This window comes from Euwallacea similis, chromosome 35, assembly GCF_039881205.1.
Source record: "Euwallacea similis isolate ESF13 chromosome 35, ESF131.1, whole genome shotgun sequence".
In the NCBI taxonomy this organism is placed as follows: Eukaryota; Metazoa; Arthropoda; class Insecta; order Coleoptera; family Curculionidae; genus Euwallacea; species Euwallacea similis.
Window position 1 is genome coordinate 1,640,036 of NC_089643.1, and position 15,002 is coordinate 1,655,037.

General features: G+C 33.6%; 3 protein-coding genes and 1 long non-coding RNA gene across 7 annotated transcripts; 2 read left to right on the forward strand and 2 right to left on the reverse strand.

Moving 5' to 3' along the window:
* Window positions 1–918: 918 nt before the first annotated feature.
* LOC136418572 (neuroplastin-like) lies at window positions 919–8,170 on the reverse strand. Its single transcript, XM_066404681.1, has 6 exons — window positions 7,919–8,170; window positions 1,909–2,029; window positions 1,675–1,856; window positions 1,294–1,614; window positions 1,104–1,239; window positions 919–1,048 (listed from the first exon to the last, which is right to left on the reverse strand). The coding sequence occupies exons 1-6, from the start codon at window positions 7,968–7,970 to the stop codon at window positions 997–999; spliced, it is 864 nt and encodes a 287-aa protein (XP_066260778.1). The 5' UTR covers window positions 7,971–8,170; the 3' UTR covers window positions 919–996.
* A 673-nt stretch (window positions 8,171–8,843) lies between these two features.
* LOC136418526 (BSD domain-containing protein 1-A-like) lies at window positions 8,844–10,747 on the forward strand. Of its 4 annotated transcripts, none has more exons than XM_066404613.1 (7): window positions 8,844–9,010; window positions 9,286–9,358; window positions 9,415–9,531; window positions 9,590–9,745; window positions 9,794–10,142; window positions 10,202–10,303; window positions 10,350–10,747. In XM_066404613.1, exons 1-7 carry the CDS (start codon window positions 8,991–8,993, stop codon window positions 10,487–10,489), a joined length of 957 nt encoding a protein of 318 aa, XP_066260710.1. In that variant the 5' UTR covers window positions 8,844–8,990; the 3' UTR covers window positions 10,490–10,747. The 4 variants fall into 4 exon arrangements, with proteins under 4 accessions (XP_066260710.1, XP_066260712.1, XP_066260709.1 ...); XM_066404615.1 differs by having other exon boundaries at window positions 10,356–10,746; XM_066404612.1 differs by having other exon boundaries at window positions 8,846–9,010; window positions 10,199–10,303; window positions 10,350–10,745.
* Window positions 10,748–12,358: 1,611 nt separating this feature from the next.
* On the forward strand, window positions 12,359–13,561 carry trsn (translin). Its single transcript, XM_066404538.1, has 5 exons — window positions 12,359–12,658; window positions 12,713–12,806; window positions 12,856–13,068; window positions 13,130–13,203; window positions 13,256–13,561. Exons 1-5 carry the CDS (start codon window positions 12,578–12,580, stop codon window positions 13,487–13,489), a joined length of 696 nt encoding a protein of 231 aa, XP_066260635.1. The 5' UTR covers window positions 12,359–12,577; the 3' UTR covers window positions 13,490–13,561.
* Window positions 13,154–14,035, reverse strand: LOC136418473 (uncharacterized). The gene is made up of 2 exons (XR_010752922.1): window positions 13,841–14,035; window positions 13,154–13,779 (listed from the first exon to the last, which is right to left on the reverse strand). It is a non-coding gene; the product is annotated as an uncharacterized lncRNA (long non-coding RNA).
* Between the last annotated feature and the right edge of the window lie 967 nt (window positions 14,036–15,002).

A 15,002-nucleotide genomic window follows, 5' to 3' on the forward strand; every position in this document is an offset into this window, starting at 1 on the left:
TTTAGCTAATGATACAAAGAAATAGGAGGTAGTGCCCCTATCAGATTCTTTGCAACAATCTCATTTAATCTATCCGTTATGGTGGATTTTCACTGGAAGCACTCTGAGATATTTATGACGTTCCGAACACATAAGTTTCTTAAACTCGTTTAAGGGAAAAGATACCATTTTTTAATGCTTTTTTTGTTTAGGATGTTACTAATCCCTAAAAACTCATACTTTTATGAAGATGAGAATTTCAAAATGATCGGAGTTGGGGAAATCCTTTACACAAAAGAATAAACGTGAAAATTGTTTGTTATTTTCAGACTCAGAGTATTTAGAGCAATACGAGCCATTCAATTTATTAATTAATTATTTAGATTAACAGTGTCACAAAAAGATGTAAAATCACCATTTCTGAATTTCCAATCAAGTTCAAAAGATGACTCAGAGGTAAAACTTTGCTTCATTATGTAAACACGTCCCCCAGAGTAATTTTAATTTTTTACTTTTAGTTTAATTTAGGAAAATGATTTCCATTAGCAAAAAGCATAGATCATAATACATTAGTATTCCATGAAAAATAGGCGGTTGACAAAACATGTTAAACGAGATTTTAAGATAATTATTTAATAAAGACACAAACACTGAGTAATTATAAGGGAAAAACGTCCTAACTTAAGATTTTTCAACACGAACTAACTATAGTCTAACATACCAACAACATGTTAAGCACCAATAAAGATTACTTTTGCCTATTTGCTTTGCACTCGAGATTAGCTATGCCCTTCCAGGTGACGATATTACAATGATTACGACTATTTATTAATAAGGCAGAATACTTGTTACGCTCAATGTTTCTATATACAAAGATAAACTTAAAAAAGGGGGCCCAAGTGGGTTTAGAGAAAATGGATTTAACAACTGAAAAACAACTCAACGTTTCGACTGTATTTACACCATCAACTACCCGAACAATAAGGCTACTTTTGGAGGAAAATTAGAGTCGGGATTTTACTGCCTCTGGCGCAAGTTTGACTCCTTTCCATGGTCTGGGGTGTTTTTCCTGAGGATAAAAAGAAAATATATATGTCAAAAATCTAGAAAATTCAGGCACTTACTGATCAGGGCTTTGATCGGTATCGCTTTCCTCCAGTTCGCTTTTATTACGCTTTTTCTCATAGATGATGATGATAGCACAAAGCACGATGACCTCTGCGCAGATGCCCAGGAAGGGCCATAGTGCCGCATATTTATCTAAGGGATTATGTTAATACACAAAAGCAACTTAAGAGCCATTTGTTAACACACCTTTAACGCGAACTATTCCATTGGCCGTATCAGTATTGGCGTTGTAAAATGTGTTTACTCCCACGCAAAAATAGAGTCCTCGATCTCCTTTGTTAACACCAGAAATGACCAACAAACCATTTTCTATCACCTGATCATTCTCGTCTTTGTAGCTTTTCACTTCCACTCGATTATCACTGAAACTACTACCATTGTAGTTCTCGCTCTCAATCCTCCAACTTAAAGTTGGAAGGGGGTTTCCCAAAACTCCGCATTCAATACGCAACTTCTCCTCCTCAACCACATTAATGTTGTCTGGCTTAATTCGAACCTTAATAGAAGCTAATAATTGACAGTTTAAAATTTTTGGGCACTTTTAGGAGTTTTATAGAGGAGACTCACAAACAACTCGGATTTCAGCAGACGCCTTTTCCTGGGCTGTTACCAAGGCGCTGCAGGTCCAATTGCCTGCGTCATGGAATTCACTTGAGTGGATGGTGAGAGTGTGAACGGCGCTGGAATTGGCCATTTTGAAGCGATCTTTTAGGTTCGAAACTTCACGGATGGCCACATTATCTTTTTTCCTATATTGGGGAATTATTTAAAGCTTTCAAATTCTGTAATACGTCGACCTACCATTCAACTAAAGCTTCTTCAGCACCTTCACCAGAAACTGTACAATTTAATAGCAAAGGTTTTTTGGCGGTGAATAAAACAACATGGTTGTTTGCAAAGGTGTATTCTGGGTCGATTTTCACTGAAAGGAAAATAAAAATAGCTAAAACACTTATTTTAGCAAATTTAATGCAATAAAGAATGATATTTCTTATGGTGGTTATTGAATTGCAGTACTACTAAGCAGTGGAGAATACAATGAAGTAACCTCATTTAATGGGTAAATTCAAATCTTTGTTAAAATTTACAGTTTCAGAATAATTTTGTTCTTAAAGTGCAGAGCCTTCTTCTGTAAAATGTCTCATTTTATGTAATTTACAAGGGGGTTTATAAAAGCATTCATTACTTAATTAAAGCTGTCTAATTTTAATCTAAAGATAAATACAAATAATCTCTGCAAAGATAAGTATTAAATGAGCCTTGGAAGGTACACCATTAGTGATAATAAACTCATTAAGGATTGATGTCACAATGATGCTGATAGGGTAATGATGGTGTTATGAAGTAGATTTTTTTCCTCTTTTAACTTTTTTAGATTCAGTTGTCATACATTTCATACTCTAAGAGTTTGTTGGAATATATACACAGGGTATATATATACAGGGTGTCCTCAAATTGCGTGGCCAAAATGATACCGCAGATTATTTAAGTAAAAATAAGTCGATTTAACTAAATTTCCCTCGGTCCAAAAATTGATAATCACGGAGTTACAGGGTATTAAAGTTGAAAAAATAAATCGCATTTTCTTTAATATCTTTCGATTCCTTTGAGCTAATTTCACGAAATTTCGTATCTGAGGGTGTTTTAGAATGCCAAATTCAAATTTATTAACCATTTAGTTGTATTTTCTAGAGGGCACCACAAGCGACCTTTAGGACACATTTAAACCTCTGTAACTTTTTTGTGCCATAGTGTATGTCATTTTGGCATTGAAAAATCTTTTTTCCTACCTTTTATACTTAGAAAAGGTATACTTTATTGAAATCGCTAGAAGCAACAGTTTCTGAGAAAAACGCATGTAAAGCTGACGATGCATGTAAATTAACTTAAATTATTTCCCGTTAAAAAAAAAGTGTTCAAGTTTTTTAAAAACAATTATTACTAAAGATAAAATATAAATAATAAGTAACAAAGAAACAACAACAAAGAGAAATAAAATTAACTAATTAATTAAATTAACTTATGTAAGTTTTTGATTTAATTTTTTTTCATTTAATTTGCTATCACAGTAAATGTTCAAAATGTTCACCATTTTATATATATTTTTTATTTTTGAATAAATTCAAGTGTCAAAATGTCAATTAAAAAACATAGCCAACTAAGTTATTTACTTAAAAGTGATAACGTAGATGTGCGGCGCATTAGAATTATGCGTTTTTCTCAGAAACCGTTGCTTCTAGCGACTTCAATAAAGTATACCTTTTCTAAGTATAAAAGGTAGGGAAAAAGATTTTTCAATGCCAAAATGACATACACTATGGCACAAAAAAGTTACAGAGGTTTAAATGTGTCCTAAAGGTCGCTTGTGGTGCCCTCTAGAAAATACAACTAAATGGTTAATAAATTTGAATTTGGCATTCTAAAACACCTTCAGATACGAAATTTCGTGAAATTAGCTCAAAGGAAGCGAAAGATATTAAAGAAAATGCGATTTATTTTTTCAACTTTAACACCCTGTAACTCCGTGATTATCAATTTTTGGACTGAGGCAAATTTAGTTAAATCGACTTATTTTTACTTAAATAATTTGCGGTATCATTTTGGCCACGCAATTCGAGGACACCCTGTATATACAGTATGTCCACAGATAGAGGGCCCAAGAGGACAAATGGACAAAAAATGTCGTTTTTCGACAAAAAGTCATTCTTGATAAAAGTCTCTGCTTCTCGAAAAAATACGATTTAGGAAGATAACTTTGAGTTTTTTTATACAGGGTGTCCAAAAAGTACGAACACATGAAATACTATCAAGAATAAACTAGCTTTATTTCTCATTTTGGAGCAAAATGGTAATTAAAAAACAGATTTCAAATCCTATCCAAAGTTTAGATACAAAATTCCACTATTCTAAAATAGTTTATACGTAATTCAAAATAAAAGTTAGTAGATGTTACTTATTCAAACACACCTCCCCCGTATTCGACGCATTTCTCAAACTGCTGTCTAATGTGATTATAACTTCTTCTTATCTCCTCGAGTGAAATCATTTGAACTGACTCTAAAATTCTCTGTTTTAAAATGTCGATATTATTATCAATGGGTTGCTAAAACGTTAATTGCTTCAAACGGCCCCAAAGATATGTGTCAGAAATAGTGAGGTCAGGACTTCTTGCAGGCCACAAAACTGGGCCGTACCGGCCAATCCACCGATCTCCAAATTTATTGTTAAGCCACTCTGTAACTTCGTGTGCACAATGTGCCGGGCACCCGTCTTGTTGAAAGTACATTTGTTCTCGGTACTGTAATGGCAACTCATTTAACTTGTCCAAAAGAAAAGTTTTCAACATTTCCAAGTATGAATTCCTATTGCACGTACCTTCAAAAAAAAAATGGTCCCATTATTCCATAATATGAAATGCCACACCAGACGTTAATTTTTTTGAAATATTGGCGACGTGAAGGAATTCTGAATTCTGGATTTTCTCTGCTCCAGTATCTTACATGTTGTGAAGCCACCGTACCATTTGTCGAAAAAGTTGATTCGTCGGAAAATAAAATAAGTTTGTGAAACTGGTTATTTTCATTTAAAATTTTGTCCCCCACCCACAAACAAAAATCTAATCGCTTTGCATTGTCTCCATCTTCTAATCCTTGATTGAAATGTGGTTTGAATGGGAAAAAATTATTTGCTTTTAAAATTTTTTGAATTTGACTTTTTTGGGCGATCTGCAAAATTTGAGCTCGTTTTCGTAACGATACAAGAGGGTTTTCCATAACAGACTGCAAGACAACAACTGTAGTTGCATCATCATCGTTAAAAAGTTTCTTCTTCTTTTTTAAATTATTCACCGACCCAGTATCCTTAAATCTCTTGGACTGACTGACGAATTCCATGTAATGAAACAGAAACTCCCGGAAACTTTTCAACAAATCTTTCTTGTACATATCTGTAAGAGTTATCGCCAGTTCCATAACACTGCACCAAAAATATTTTTTGCTCAAAAGTTAACATTTCGAAATTATTTTTCAAAACGAGATTATTAATTAATATTGTGACATTTGTTGTCATGCTTGTTGCAAATACGTGAAATGAGGTGAAAAAGGTAAAATTAGAAATTGTTTGAATTTTAAAAGAAAAATAAAACATGGAATACTCAGTTAAAATTTTGTCTGTAAACTTTGGATGGGATTTGAAATCTGTTTTTTATTTACCATTTTGCTCCAAAATGAGAAATAAAGGTAGTTTACTCTTGATAATATTTCATGTGTTCGTAGTTTTTGGGCACCCTGTATAAAAAAGTTCAAAAGTATCTTCGTAAATCGTATTTTTTTGAGAAGCAGATACTTTTATCAAGAACGACTTTTTGTCGAAAAACGACATTTTTTGTCCATTTGTCCTCTTAGGCCCTCTATCTGTGGACATGCGTATATACAGTGGTGGCCATATGTTTGGAAACTTTTTATTTTTCTAAATTAAATAACAAAGCGGCATTAGAGACTGGTTCAAATTTAAGTATGTGTTTATATGCTAGGTAGAATTAATATTAATGGAATAAGACAAAAATATTTTCATTGATTTAGTTTTTATTCAATGGTAATAATTTTTGCTTGGCCATAAATATGGAAACTTTTTAATTATTTATTAGAAAAAAATAACAATGTTGATATAATTAGTATTTTGTGGCATATCCATTTGCCCTTATAACAGCAACACATCTGCGTTGCATTGAACCAACTAAATTAGCACATATATCATTAGGAATCTTCGCCCACTCCACTTTAAGATTTTCCCAAAGTTCATTTTTATTTGATATGTTTTTCTTTCCAATTTGCCTTCCTAGATGCTCCCACAGGTGCTCAATGGGGTTCAAATCGGGACTTTGAGAAGACCACTTGATAACGTCAACTGAATTTTCATTAAACCAATTTTTGACCGACTTACTGGAATGCTTAGGATCATTGTCCTGTTGAAATTGCCAACGTAGAGGCATTTCCCACTCTGCATAAGGAAGCATATAGTTCTTAAGAATGTCCCGATACACAAAACGATCCATTATTCCATCTATTTTTACCAACGGCCCTGGTTTAGACGAAGAAAATGCCCCCCACACCATAATACCGCCACCTCCATGTTTAACGGTTGGCACTTGATATCTAACAGAGTACCTAGTATTTTTTGGTCGTCTTACATAAATTCTACCATCGCTTCCAAATATGTTGAACTTGCTCTCGTCGCTCCATAACACAGTATTCCATTTTTCATCAGACCAATTAATGTGATTTCGCGCAAATTCAAGTCGCGCTTTCCTATTCTTCTTCGATATTAATGGTTTTCGAACAGCAATACTACCAAATAATCCCATATGTACTAGCCTACGTCGCACAGTTCTTGCTGATAAAATAACGTTGCCTTCACGAAGTTTGTTTGCAATTTGTCTAGAAGACTTTGTTGGATCTTCTTGAGAGATTTGCTTAATTAATTTATCTATATGACTTGTACATTTTCTAGTTCTTCCAACTTTCGGTACATTAAATGTCGATCCAGTAGCTTTATATTTTTTTATAATTTTGCATATTGTTCCTTTGGGAATGTTCAAACGACGTGAAATTTCACATTGCTTCACACCCGAATTAAATAATTCAATTAATTTGTTTTTGAAATCATCAGAATAGTTTTTAACTTTGCCCATTGTTGAGGAAGGTTCTATATTTCACACACACTCTTACTATGGTCAAATACAACTGATAAAGTGACCAAATTGATAAATTTAAAACGTGTTTCCATATTTATGGCCAAGCGTATTAAAATAAAGTTCAATAAAAAACGTTACCTGGAATGAATGAAATTTTGTTTATACTTTTTATTGTTTACTATAATGTATTAAATGATCCTAGATATTTTCAACTTTCTGTTATAATATCATCATGTAGTTTTTTTAAAAAATGTAAAGTTTCCAAACATATGGCCACCACTGTATATATTTTAATTTGCCTCTCAAAAGGTGAATAAACTAAAATCTTCAAGTTTGGCATTAAGGACAATTGAAAAACCACTCAACTTTATTTACCATTGGTTTAGAACTAGAGTTCCATTTCTCTGTGAAAAACTCTGATTTATTTAAATTGTTCAAAATCATTGGTGTATGATTTTTAAAACTCACATTTAGGCGACACCATACTGTCAGCCTTCAAGCTACAGCAGCTCCTATAAGGTAAAGTTTCAACAAATATTTTTTCCATTATAAACACAAGCACTGAAATCGTTATTATGTGTGCTCCTTTTGTATAAATACTTGGTTTTAAATATTATATATTTCAGTTTTTTCAAAAACAGAGTTTTTGACTACTCAGTATAATGCTGTAAGACATAATAACCCCCCCCCCCCCCTTTTTAAGACACTTTCTGAGTCCTTAATAGGCATTTAGAAGAACTTTCAAAGTTTTCAAAACCAAATTATGAAAGTACCAATTAAAAATTATTACAAATCAACTATAAACACTCAATTTAACAGCGGGATAGGTGTGCTCTTTAACGCTTAAATTGCAAAACCTTGACTATTTTTAGATCAAACTGTAATCAATTTTCTGTGTACTCAACCCTGTTTACATCCACAGATATTTATTTCACAGCAGTCACTCTTACTCAGAGTGACTTAAGCTCAAAGAAGTCTGTTTGTAAAAAGCTTAAAAAATGCAAAAAGGGGCTTTTCCCAATCAACACTTTTTGACACTTCTGATTGAGGTTAAGTCAGGTTGGGCAGGACAATCGATTGGACGGTAACAAAGAGGTCAAGGGACAGTGTAGGACTTACCAGCATGTCCCAAGGTGATAAAAAGCCCCAAAACTAGGGTAGTAAGCTGCATCGTAAGGCGGGGCCCCCACTGCTCTCTATAGTCACTTTGTGCGCACGATCTGGTACTATCTGATCATCGAAACTGGTACGACGACTAAGTCAACGATGTGAACGATGCGAGACTAATTTGTTATTCGTACAAAAGAGAAATTTTATCACGGAAAAACGTAGTTTTAATTGTTATAACCACCACAACCTCAATTTTACGTAATAACTGCAATAAAGACGTCATCAAGTGACAGCTGATCAATGTCAATGGCGCCATCTCATTTTTATAGCAACAGTTACGTACTGAAAAATGTTCTGACGTCAAGAAGAATCAAATGTCTTATTTATTGTAAAATGAAGATTTTGCCATTGAGATGCTAAATTTTTATGTTATTAGAACTGTAAATCAACGATGAAACTAATTAGTTCAATTTTTAGATTGGTTTTGCTTTAATTTCAAATGCTATGAAATGTAGTTTTTATAAAACGTAATGGGAAATTAATAAAATATATTATGGCACATTAAATAAATCGTTTTGAATTACAATTAATTTATTATTTTTTGCTATTTAAAAGAATTGCAAATAATACTAAGAAAGTTTATATAATACGAAAATTTTGCTATTTGATTACAAAATATGGTTTCTCGTAAAAGATTTTGTAGATATATTTTTTATTCGGTGGTTCCTCCACTATAAAGATATAAAAATCACATTAAAAGCAGCGATAATTATCAGTAATGTTCTTAAAACTAATATTTATATGTACTATTTCATTTTAAAACCGTGTACAAAAATATAGTTAAAATGGCGACTTCTGTGTTTTCCTGACGTCATTCAACTTTAACGATGTTGTGCAGAGATGGCCCTAGCGTTACCTTATTTTTTGATTAATCAGCTGCTTTTGACATATATCAAACATTTTTATCGTTTTCAAGAAAAAAATAAACAAATTTTCTTTTCTCATTTCTAGTGAAAATCACCCTGAAATACGCGAAATTTCGAGTAATTCCGCCCAAAACGGCTTTGATCCTATTGATGCCATGTCTGACAATACGGAAACGTAAGTTTTATATCCCAAATACCTGTTCTATCAAACACCATTTAGTACCCTTTAAGACCATATTTTCCCTCTTTTTACCGTTCATGCTTAAGTTTGATTCCATTAGTTCCCAACGGAGACACCTAAAATCAACAACTTTCTCCACTTCATCTGTGCTGAATAAACAAAATTACACCAAAAGAAAATCATACATACTCAGAACAGATAAACATTCTAATCTAAAGCAATACTAAGATGTTCCATTATTAGTAACCTCTATTGTTTCGCAACATTAGGCCTTCTGATAGCACCCCAACCTCCAATACTAGCAGCTGGTTCAACTCCTGGCTAAATGCGGCCAAAAATAAGGTTTTTTAATGTTAATTTATAACAGAATTGAATATAAATAAAGTGCTTCTTTACAGAGCACTGAAGTGCTAGAGTTTGTCAAGAAAGATCTTGAAGAATTTGGCACTGCAGTTAAAAATGAGGCCTCAAACGTCGTATCGTCAGCTGGTTCTGCGGTGGAAAAAACTTTTAATGTATGTCTAATATTTCTTATTTGGCTTGCAATGTTTAACATAATTTACATGCTTTTAGCTTGAATCTCCAGACTCCACGGTAAACTCGGTTAAAAGGAGCTTTAGCTCCTTCTTAGGGCAAGTAAATACTGCCCTAAATCCGGGCCCTGACGATGAGGACACTGAAGTTCTTATAGTGGAAAACTCAGAGACACACCAATTGAACAATTTACAGGTTTATATTACTTTAAAAAAAAAGCAATTACTAAAAATAACTTTACAGAGGGCCCTATATGAACTTCAAAAAACTCCAGAAACCTATATGTGTGATCCAGACCCAAGTCTCAAGCAGCAATATGAATGCTGGCTGGAGATTTTGGATGGAGAGCAGCTATCTGATGATAGGATAGCAAAGCATGTAAACAGTTCTGAAGTGCTGAAAAAGTATTATGCCAAATTGGTGCCTGAAATTTTGGAGCATCAGATGTTTTGGAAGAGGTATTTGTTCAAAAAAGCCTTGCTTGAAGATGAAGTGGCTCGCAAGGAAATGATGGAAAAACGAGAACTGAAAGAGAAGGAACAAGGGATTGTTGAGGAGCATCAAAATGCAGACACTCTAAAATGGGAGCATGGTGAGTTGATATACAGGACAAATTACATTTTTTCTTCACGAACCAACATTGGACAGTAGACTTTTCGTCCTCCAACTTGGAGCTTACCGAGGAGCAGCAAATTGCTCTTCTTGAAGAGTATGAAAAGGAGCAGAAAACGCGCCCTCTATGCTCAAAAAAAGGTGATTTTCTCTTTAAATTATACGTCACAAACACGTAAAGCAACAGTTTTAGATAAACAAACACCTGCTCCAACTCGCGCCAGTGAAAACTTGAGTAAGGCCGACTCTTCAGCTAGTTTGGGCGGGACGCCCAGTGGGGGCAGCACTGACGACGACTGGGAAAAAATTGGCGATGTCGAGAAATAGACCAGACAGAGAGAGCTACTCGCTTTAGAAAACTCCTCTTTCTTGTACATAACTAATTATTATTTGATATAATAAAAATATACTATTATTATGTAATATGACCTTAGCATTTTATTATAAATATATAAAATAGCATTCTAGTTTAATATTTGACTTTAAGATTAAGTTATTATTATTGTACTTTTGAGGCATTTATTTTAGAGTTTGTTTCTGTTCTTTATCTTTATTTTAGCGAATATTATTAAAGGTTTTTCTCTCGTTAATTAAATTTTCAATTATTTGCAGCCTCGTAAATTAAATTACTCGAAATTATCGAACGAAATTCCCTATGCAATTTATAATTTTAAACGAAAATAGTATTAACGTTGTATTTTTAGCTCTCCATGTAACAAAGTTTTTATTACAATCTCTTAATTTCTTAAAATTGGCTATTATCTTTCCCTGATCTGCAAACCGTTTCATCATCCATATAAATTGAGCATTATCACTAAATTAAGCAGTATTGATTTGATTTCAAACAATAATATCACTTATCGACCTTCAATAAATTCAGTTGCAAATAGATCGTATGGTAAAGATATTTTTCGCATTATGTCGTTTTGCGCCTGGTAAATAACTTATTTCATAATTTTCTTGATAAAATAATAAAGTTTCTGCACAGTCATGGTCTCCCATTGTCAACGATTTAAGCGCAGCTGCTAGAAATTTCCTTACATGGTAAGCACTTATGCCTTCTTTCATGGCTGAAAGATTTTCGCTTTAATAATAATTTTCAGCGAATTTGAGACCCATACTTAAGCGAAATGCTGTAGTATGGGTATGCGATGGGAAGATCCAACTATCTTTATTTTTATTTTAACCACTGTTCATTGTTTATACGAATATTCAGTAAAAACTCCTCAAGTAATAAACCTCCAAAAGCGCTATTCTTTTGCAGATCGCCCAGAATAATATTCGTTTGAGTTACTATTCAGGCGAATATTAATCTGCGAAAAAATACCGCTTTGAACTTGATGTTAAGTTCTATATTATTATGTAGAGCTCATAGCATCAACAATTTAACTTTAATCAACGTGAGTAAGAATTGTAAATAGTAGGCTACATTCTCTACACTTTAATTTGCAATTCGCAGAACCAATAACTTTTAGCAACATTGTAAGGCCGGTGTCATTACCAGATTTAAAGTCTATTGACCCGCTTAATGAGTTTATCTGAATTGCTGGTAAAATTTTTATATTTGATATATTAAAGAACTACTATGAGAAACAATAAAATTTTTGAACAGACTGTGGAACTGCGAACGAATCAATAGCAACCCTGTCAAAGCAGCTGCAAAAAGCTGCCCTTTCTCTTTTTACTGAACACTACTGTCAAACTCAGTTGCGTAGTAACTATCTGCAGGATAGGAATTTGACTTGATCAAGAGTAAGAGGCACTGCAGCGTATTTAAACATCTCTATTAAGTCCTATAGGATAATTTCAACTTAATTCTTTTAAGAGAACTCTGGAGGATTCATAGTGGTTAAAAAGATGAAATAGTGCATTGGTTTCTGGTCCATGAAGACTCATTCAGTAATAGGCCGACCAATGCGAATTACAGGGAATTTGTTAAATTTTTCTACACCGAAATTGATCAAATAATACTGTGTGCAATTTAAGTTTGCAGAATTTTTAGAGGTAACTAAAGTAATTGTACTCAATAATAAAAGATTTTAAAACATTTTCTCTTTAAATTCAGAACCTTCAGAGAGCGATATTGGAAACTGCTGTTTTTCATCGATATCGATATCAAGAAACTGTCAATGGCCATTGACACATTAAACATATGCGACATGTAAATAATCACAAAATTTGACATTATTTGTTTGCGGTTAATGTACGTTTCTACCAAAATAGTTAAAAGTTCTTTATTTAGCTCCATTTTTACTTATTTTTCGTCAATTCTCGTCTAAGTTAAACCTTAAAGTGTTATTTACGCGCTTCACTACATATCCAAACAGTACTTTTTTGAAAAAACTATCTATTCTGTAAAAGAGAGGTTATGGCCGCTTAAAGGAGGACCATTTAAATTTTGTCAATCATCTAATCATGTCTGAGCCCCACAAACTATTTACCGATATCTTTTCCCCCTTTCAAGAGCATATCAATGCGGAGCAAGATGTCAGGGAGGTAAGTAGTACCCTCCCACTTTTAACCCATAAATCCTTGCTTATGGGGCCGTAGGTGATTCGTAATATCATGAAAGACCTAGAAAAGTCTCTTAGGGAGATTGTTATAGCGTTGCAAGTAATCCACACCGAAGTAAACTGTGAATACAGTAAGTTTAATTGGCTTTAAAAAGTGGTAAATTGTTAGTTGATTTACAGTTGATGAAGCTCTGCTGAAGGCCCGTGAGCAGCTGGGAGAGGTGCAGAAGGGTTTTGATGCTCTCGATAAGGTAGTGCCCAATGGGCAGTATTATCGGTACAATGACCATTGGCGATACTCAACTCAAAGACTCTGTTTTTTGGTTGCCTTGATTGTGTTCCTAGAAAAAGGATTTTTGGTTGATCGAGTTACTGCTGCTCAAATGTTAGGAGGTGAGGGTTACTAGGAATAAAAGTATAATCAAGTGTGGTAACAAGCTTTTTTCTTGGGCAGTACATGAGAAGCAAAACATACATCTTGATTTGGAAGATTATTTAATGGGACTTCTTAATTTAGCCACTGAACTGGTGAGTTTTTTCTTATCTTAAATGAGTGTTTTCTCACATTCGCAAATATTAGTCGCGGTTCGCAGTTAATTCAGTGACACTAGGAGACTACAACCGACCTCTGCAAATCTCGAAATTCGTAGCTGAACTCAATGCTGGTTTTCGCTTACTGAACCTTAAAAATGACTCGCTTAGGAAACGATTTGATGCCTTGAAATATGATGTGAAGAAAATTGAGGAGGTGGTTTATGATCTTTCTATAAGAGGGCTCACTCCAGCAGCTTCAGTGGAGCATTCAGTTTCTTAACTACATATTATTTGCATAAGTTTGTAATAATAAGGAAAAATATATTGCACTGATGTATATGTGTTTTTTATACTTTATTGACTGTGCCTGTTGTTCTCCTGCAGCTTGATGCAGCCCCTGCAACGATGTTTTGGCGGTGGCGGGCCGTCTATATGGACTTTCTGTGTATCTAAGTTGTAGTGCTCAAAGCAGGGTAAATGGCTTTGCAATTCTTGGTCCTGCCGCAGGGCTTCCGGTAGTTGAGACCAAATTTGATACAAACTATAGGCAGACATTCCTAGGTAACACTCCTAGAGATAATATGCTGATATTGAATCTGAAGGGTGTTGTCTCGGACATACACATATTTACCTTTGGCATTACTGCAATTTGTTCCTTGGTCCATTTGCTAGGATGGATTTGGATCTCAACTCTTTGGTTTACACCAATCATTATTGTTTTGTTCAATGGAGTTTTTGAATCGATTTTCTGTTTGTCTAAATATTGTTAGGTATATATCATATTAGACTATCTTATCAGGTGATTCTCTCATCAACTCGGCGCCAAATCAGCTTTTCGTAGGATTATTTGTAACTAGATAGTCATCATACATATTCGTTAAGTTTCTAATCAGTTGATTTTTTTTGTTTTCGCTCTTATTGTCTTTTTACATATTAATTTCCCTCGTATTCCATATGGAGTATTGAAAAGCACATATATAAGTAGTCTGAGTCGTATGAATTTGATGGAAAAATATATATTTTTTTCGCGGTCCTTTTATTCATTTGACTCTTCCAAACACGAGGAAAGCTATTGTAGATTGGTATGAATTCTGCGAAAAGTCTTTTATTGTAAATTGGCAATGATCTGTAGAGATAACGATTGAAAATCGCGTTAATAAACGACACTGGAAAAACCCGATGCTCTAAACATCTCATACAATACCTCTTGCTTGCTGGAATTGATTAATAGCACTAAGATGGAGAAATACGCAGTAGGTCAAAAAAGCATTTGTACACCTACAGTGGCGACAATAGAAGTAAAAGAGGCATATAAAAAATAAAAAATATAATTCCTTGAAAGTAAACTTTAAAAAATCACATAATTTTTGTAAAGACTTTTATTAGGTCATTAGAGAAATCAATAATGTAAAGTTTAAGAAAATTGTAATAATCAAAATTTTTTAAAAATCAAAAAAAGTCAACAAACTCTTCGAACATATAATTAAGAAATATGTTTTTAAGCAAATAATAATATTAAAAAGCCAAATAAACAAAACTTAAAATAACTAGTGACGAGTCGGTAGCCTTTAGTCTTCTCTACTTCCAAATAACGATTTGGCATAGACTTTATGCCAAACAACGTTCTTTAGGAATCCACCACGCACCCTTAACAGCGTCGAATAAATCTGGAATATTGTTGATGTTTTGTTGTCTCAAAGTCTTCTTTACATCGTTCTACAAATTTTCACTCGAATTAAGATCTGGACTACAGGAAGGCCATTTTAGAAGATACCAAAAATTCTGGAGAAACC

Bases quoted from the DNA above. Each gene is read 5' to 3' on its own strand.
- LOC136418572 (XM_066404681.1), bottom strand. From the start codon at position 7,970: ATGCAGCTTACTACCCTAGTTTTGGGGCTTTTTATCACCTTGGGACAT. The intron at 1,615-1,674 runs GTGAGTCTCCTC...GTCAATTATTAG, and splicing joins TGCTGAAATCCGAGTTGTTT to CTTCTATTAAGGTTCGAATT. The intron at 1,240-1,293 runs GTGTGTTAACAA...ATAATCCCTTAG, and splicing joins TGGAATAGTTCGCGTTAAAG to ATAAATATGCGGCACTATGG.
- LOC136418526 (XM_066404612.1), top strand. From the start codon at position 8,991: ATGTCTGACAATACGGAAAC. The intron at 9,011-9,285 runs GTAAGTTTTATA...TCGCAACATTAG, and splicing joins ATGTCTGACAATACGGAAAC to GCCTTCTGATAGCACCCCAA. The intron at 10,304-10,349 runs GTGATTTTCTCT...GTAAAGCAACAG, and splicing joins CCCTCTATGCTCAAAAAAAG to TTTTAGATAAACAAACACCT.
- trsn (XM_066404538.1), top strand. From the start codon at position 12,578: ATGTCTGAGCCCCACAAACTATTTACCGATATCTTTTCCCCCTTTCAA. The intron at 12,659-12,712 runs GTAAGTAGTACC...ATGGGGCCGTAG, and splicing joins CGGAGCAAGATGTCAGGGAG to GTGATTCGTAATATCATGAA. The intron at 12,807-12,855 runs GTAAGTTTAATT...GTTGATTTACAG, and splicing joins CGAAGTAAACTGTGAATACA to TTGATGAAGCTCTGCTGAAG.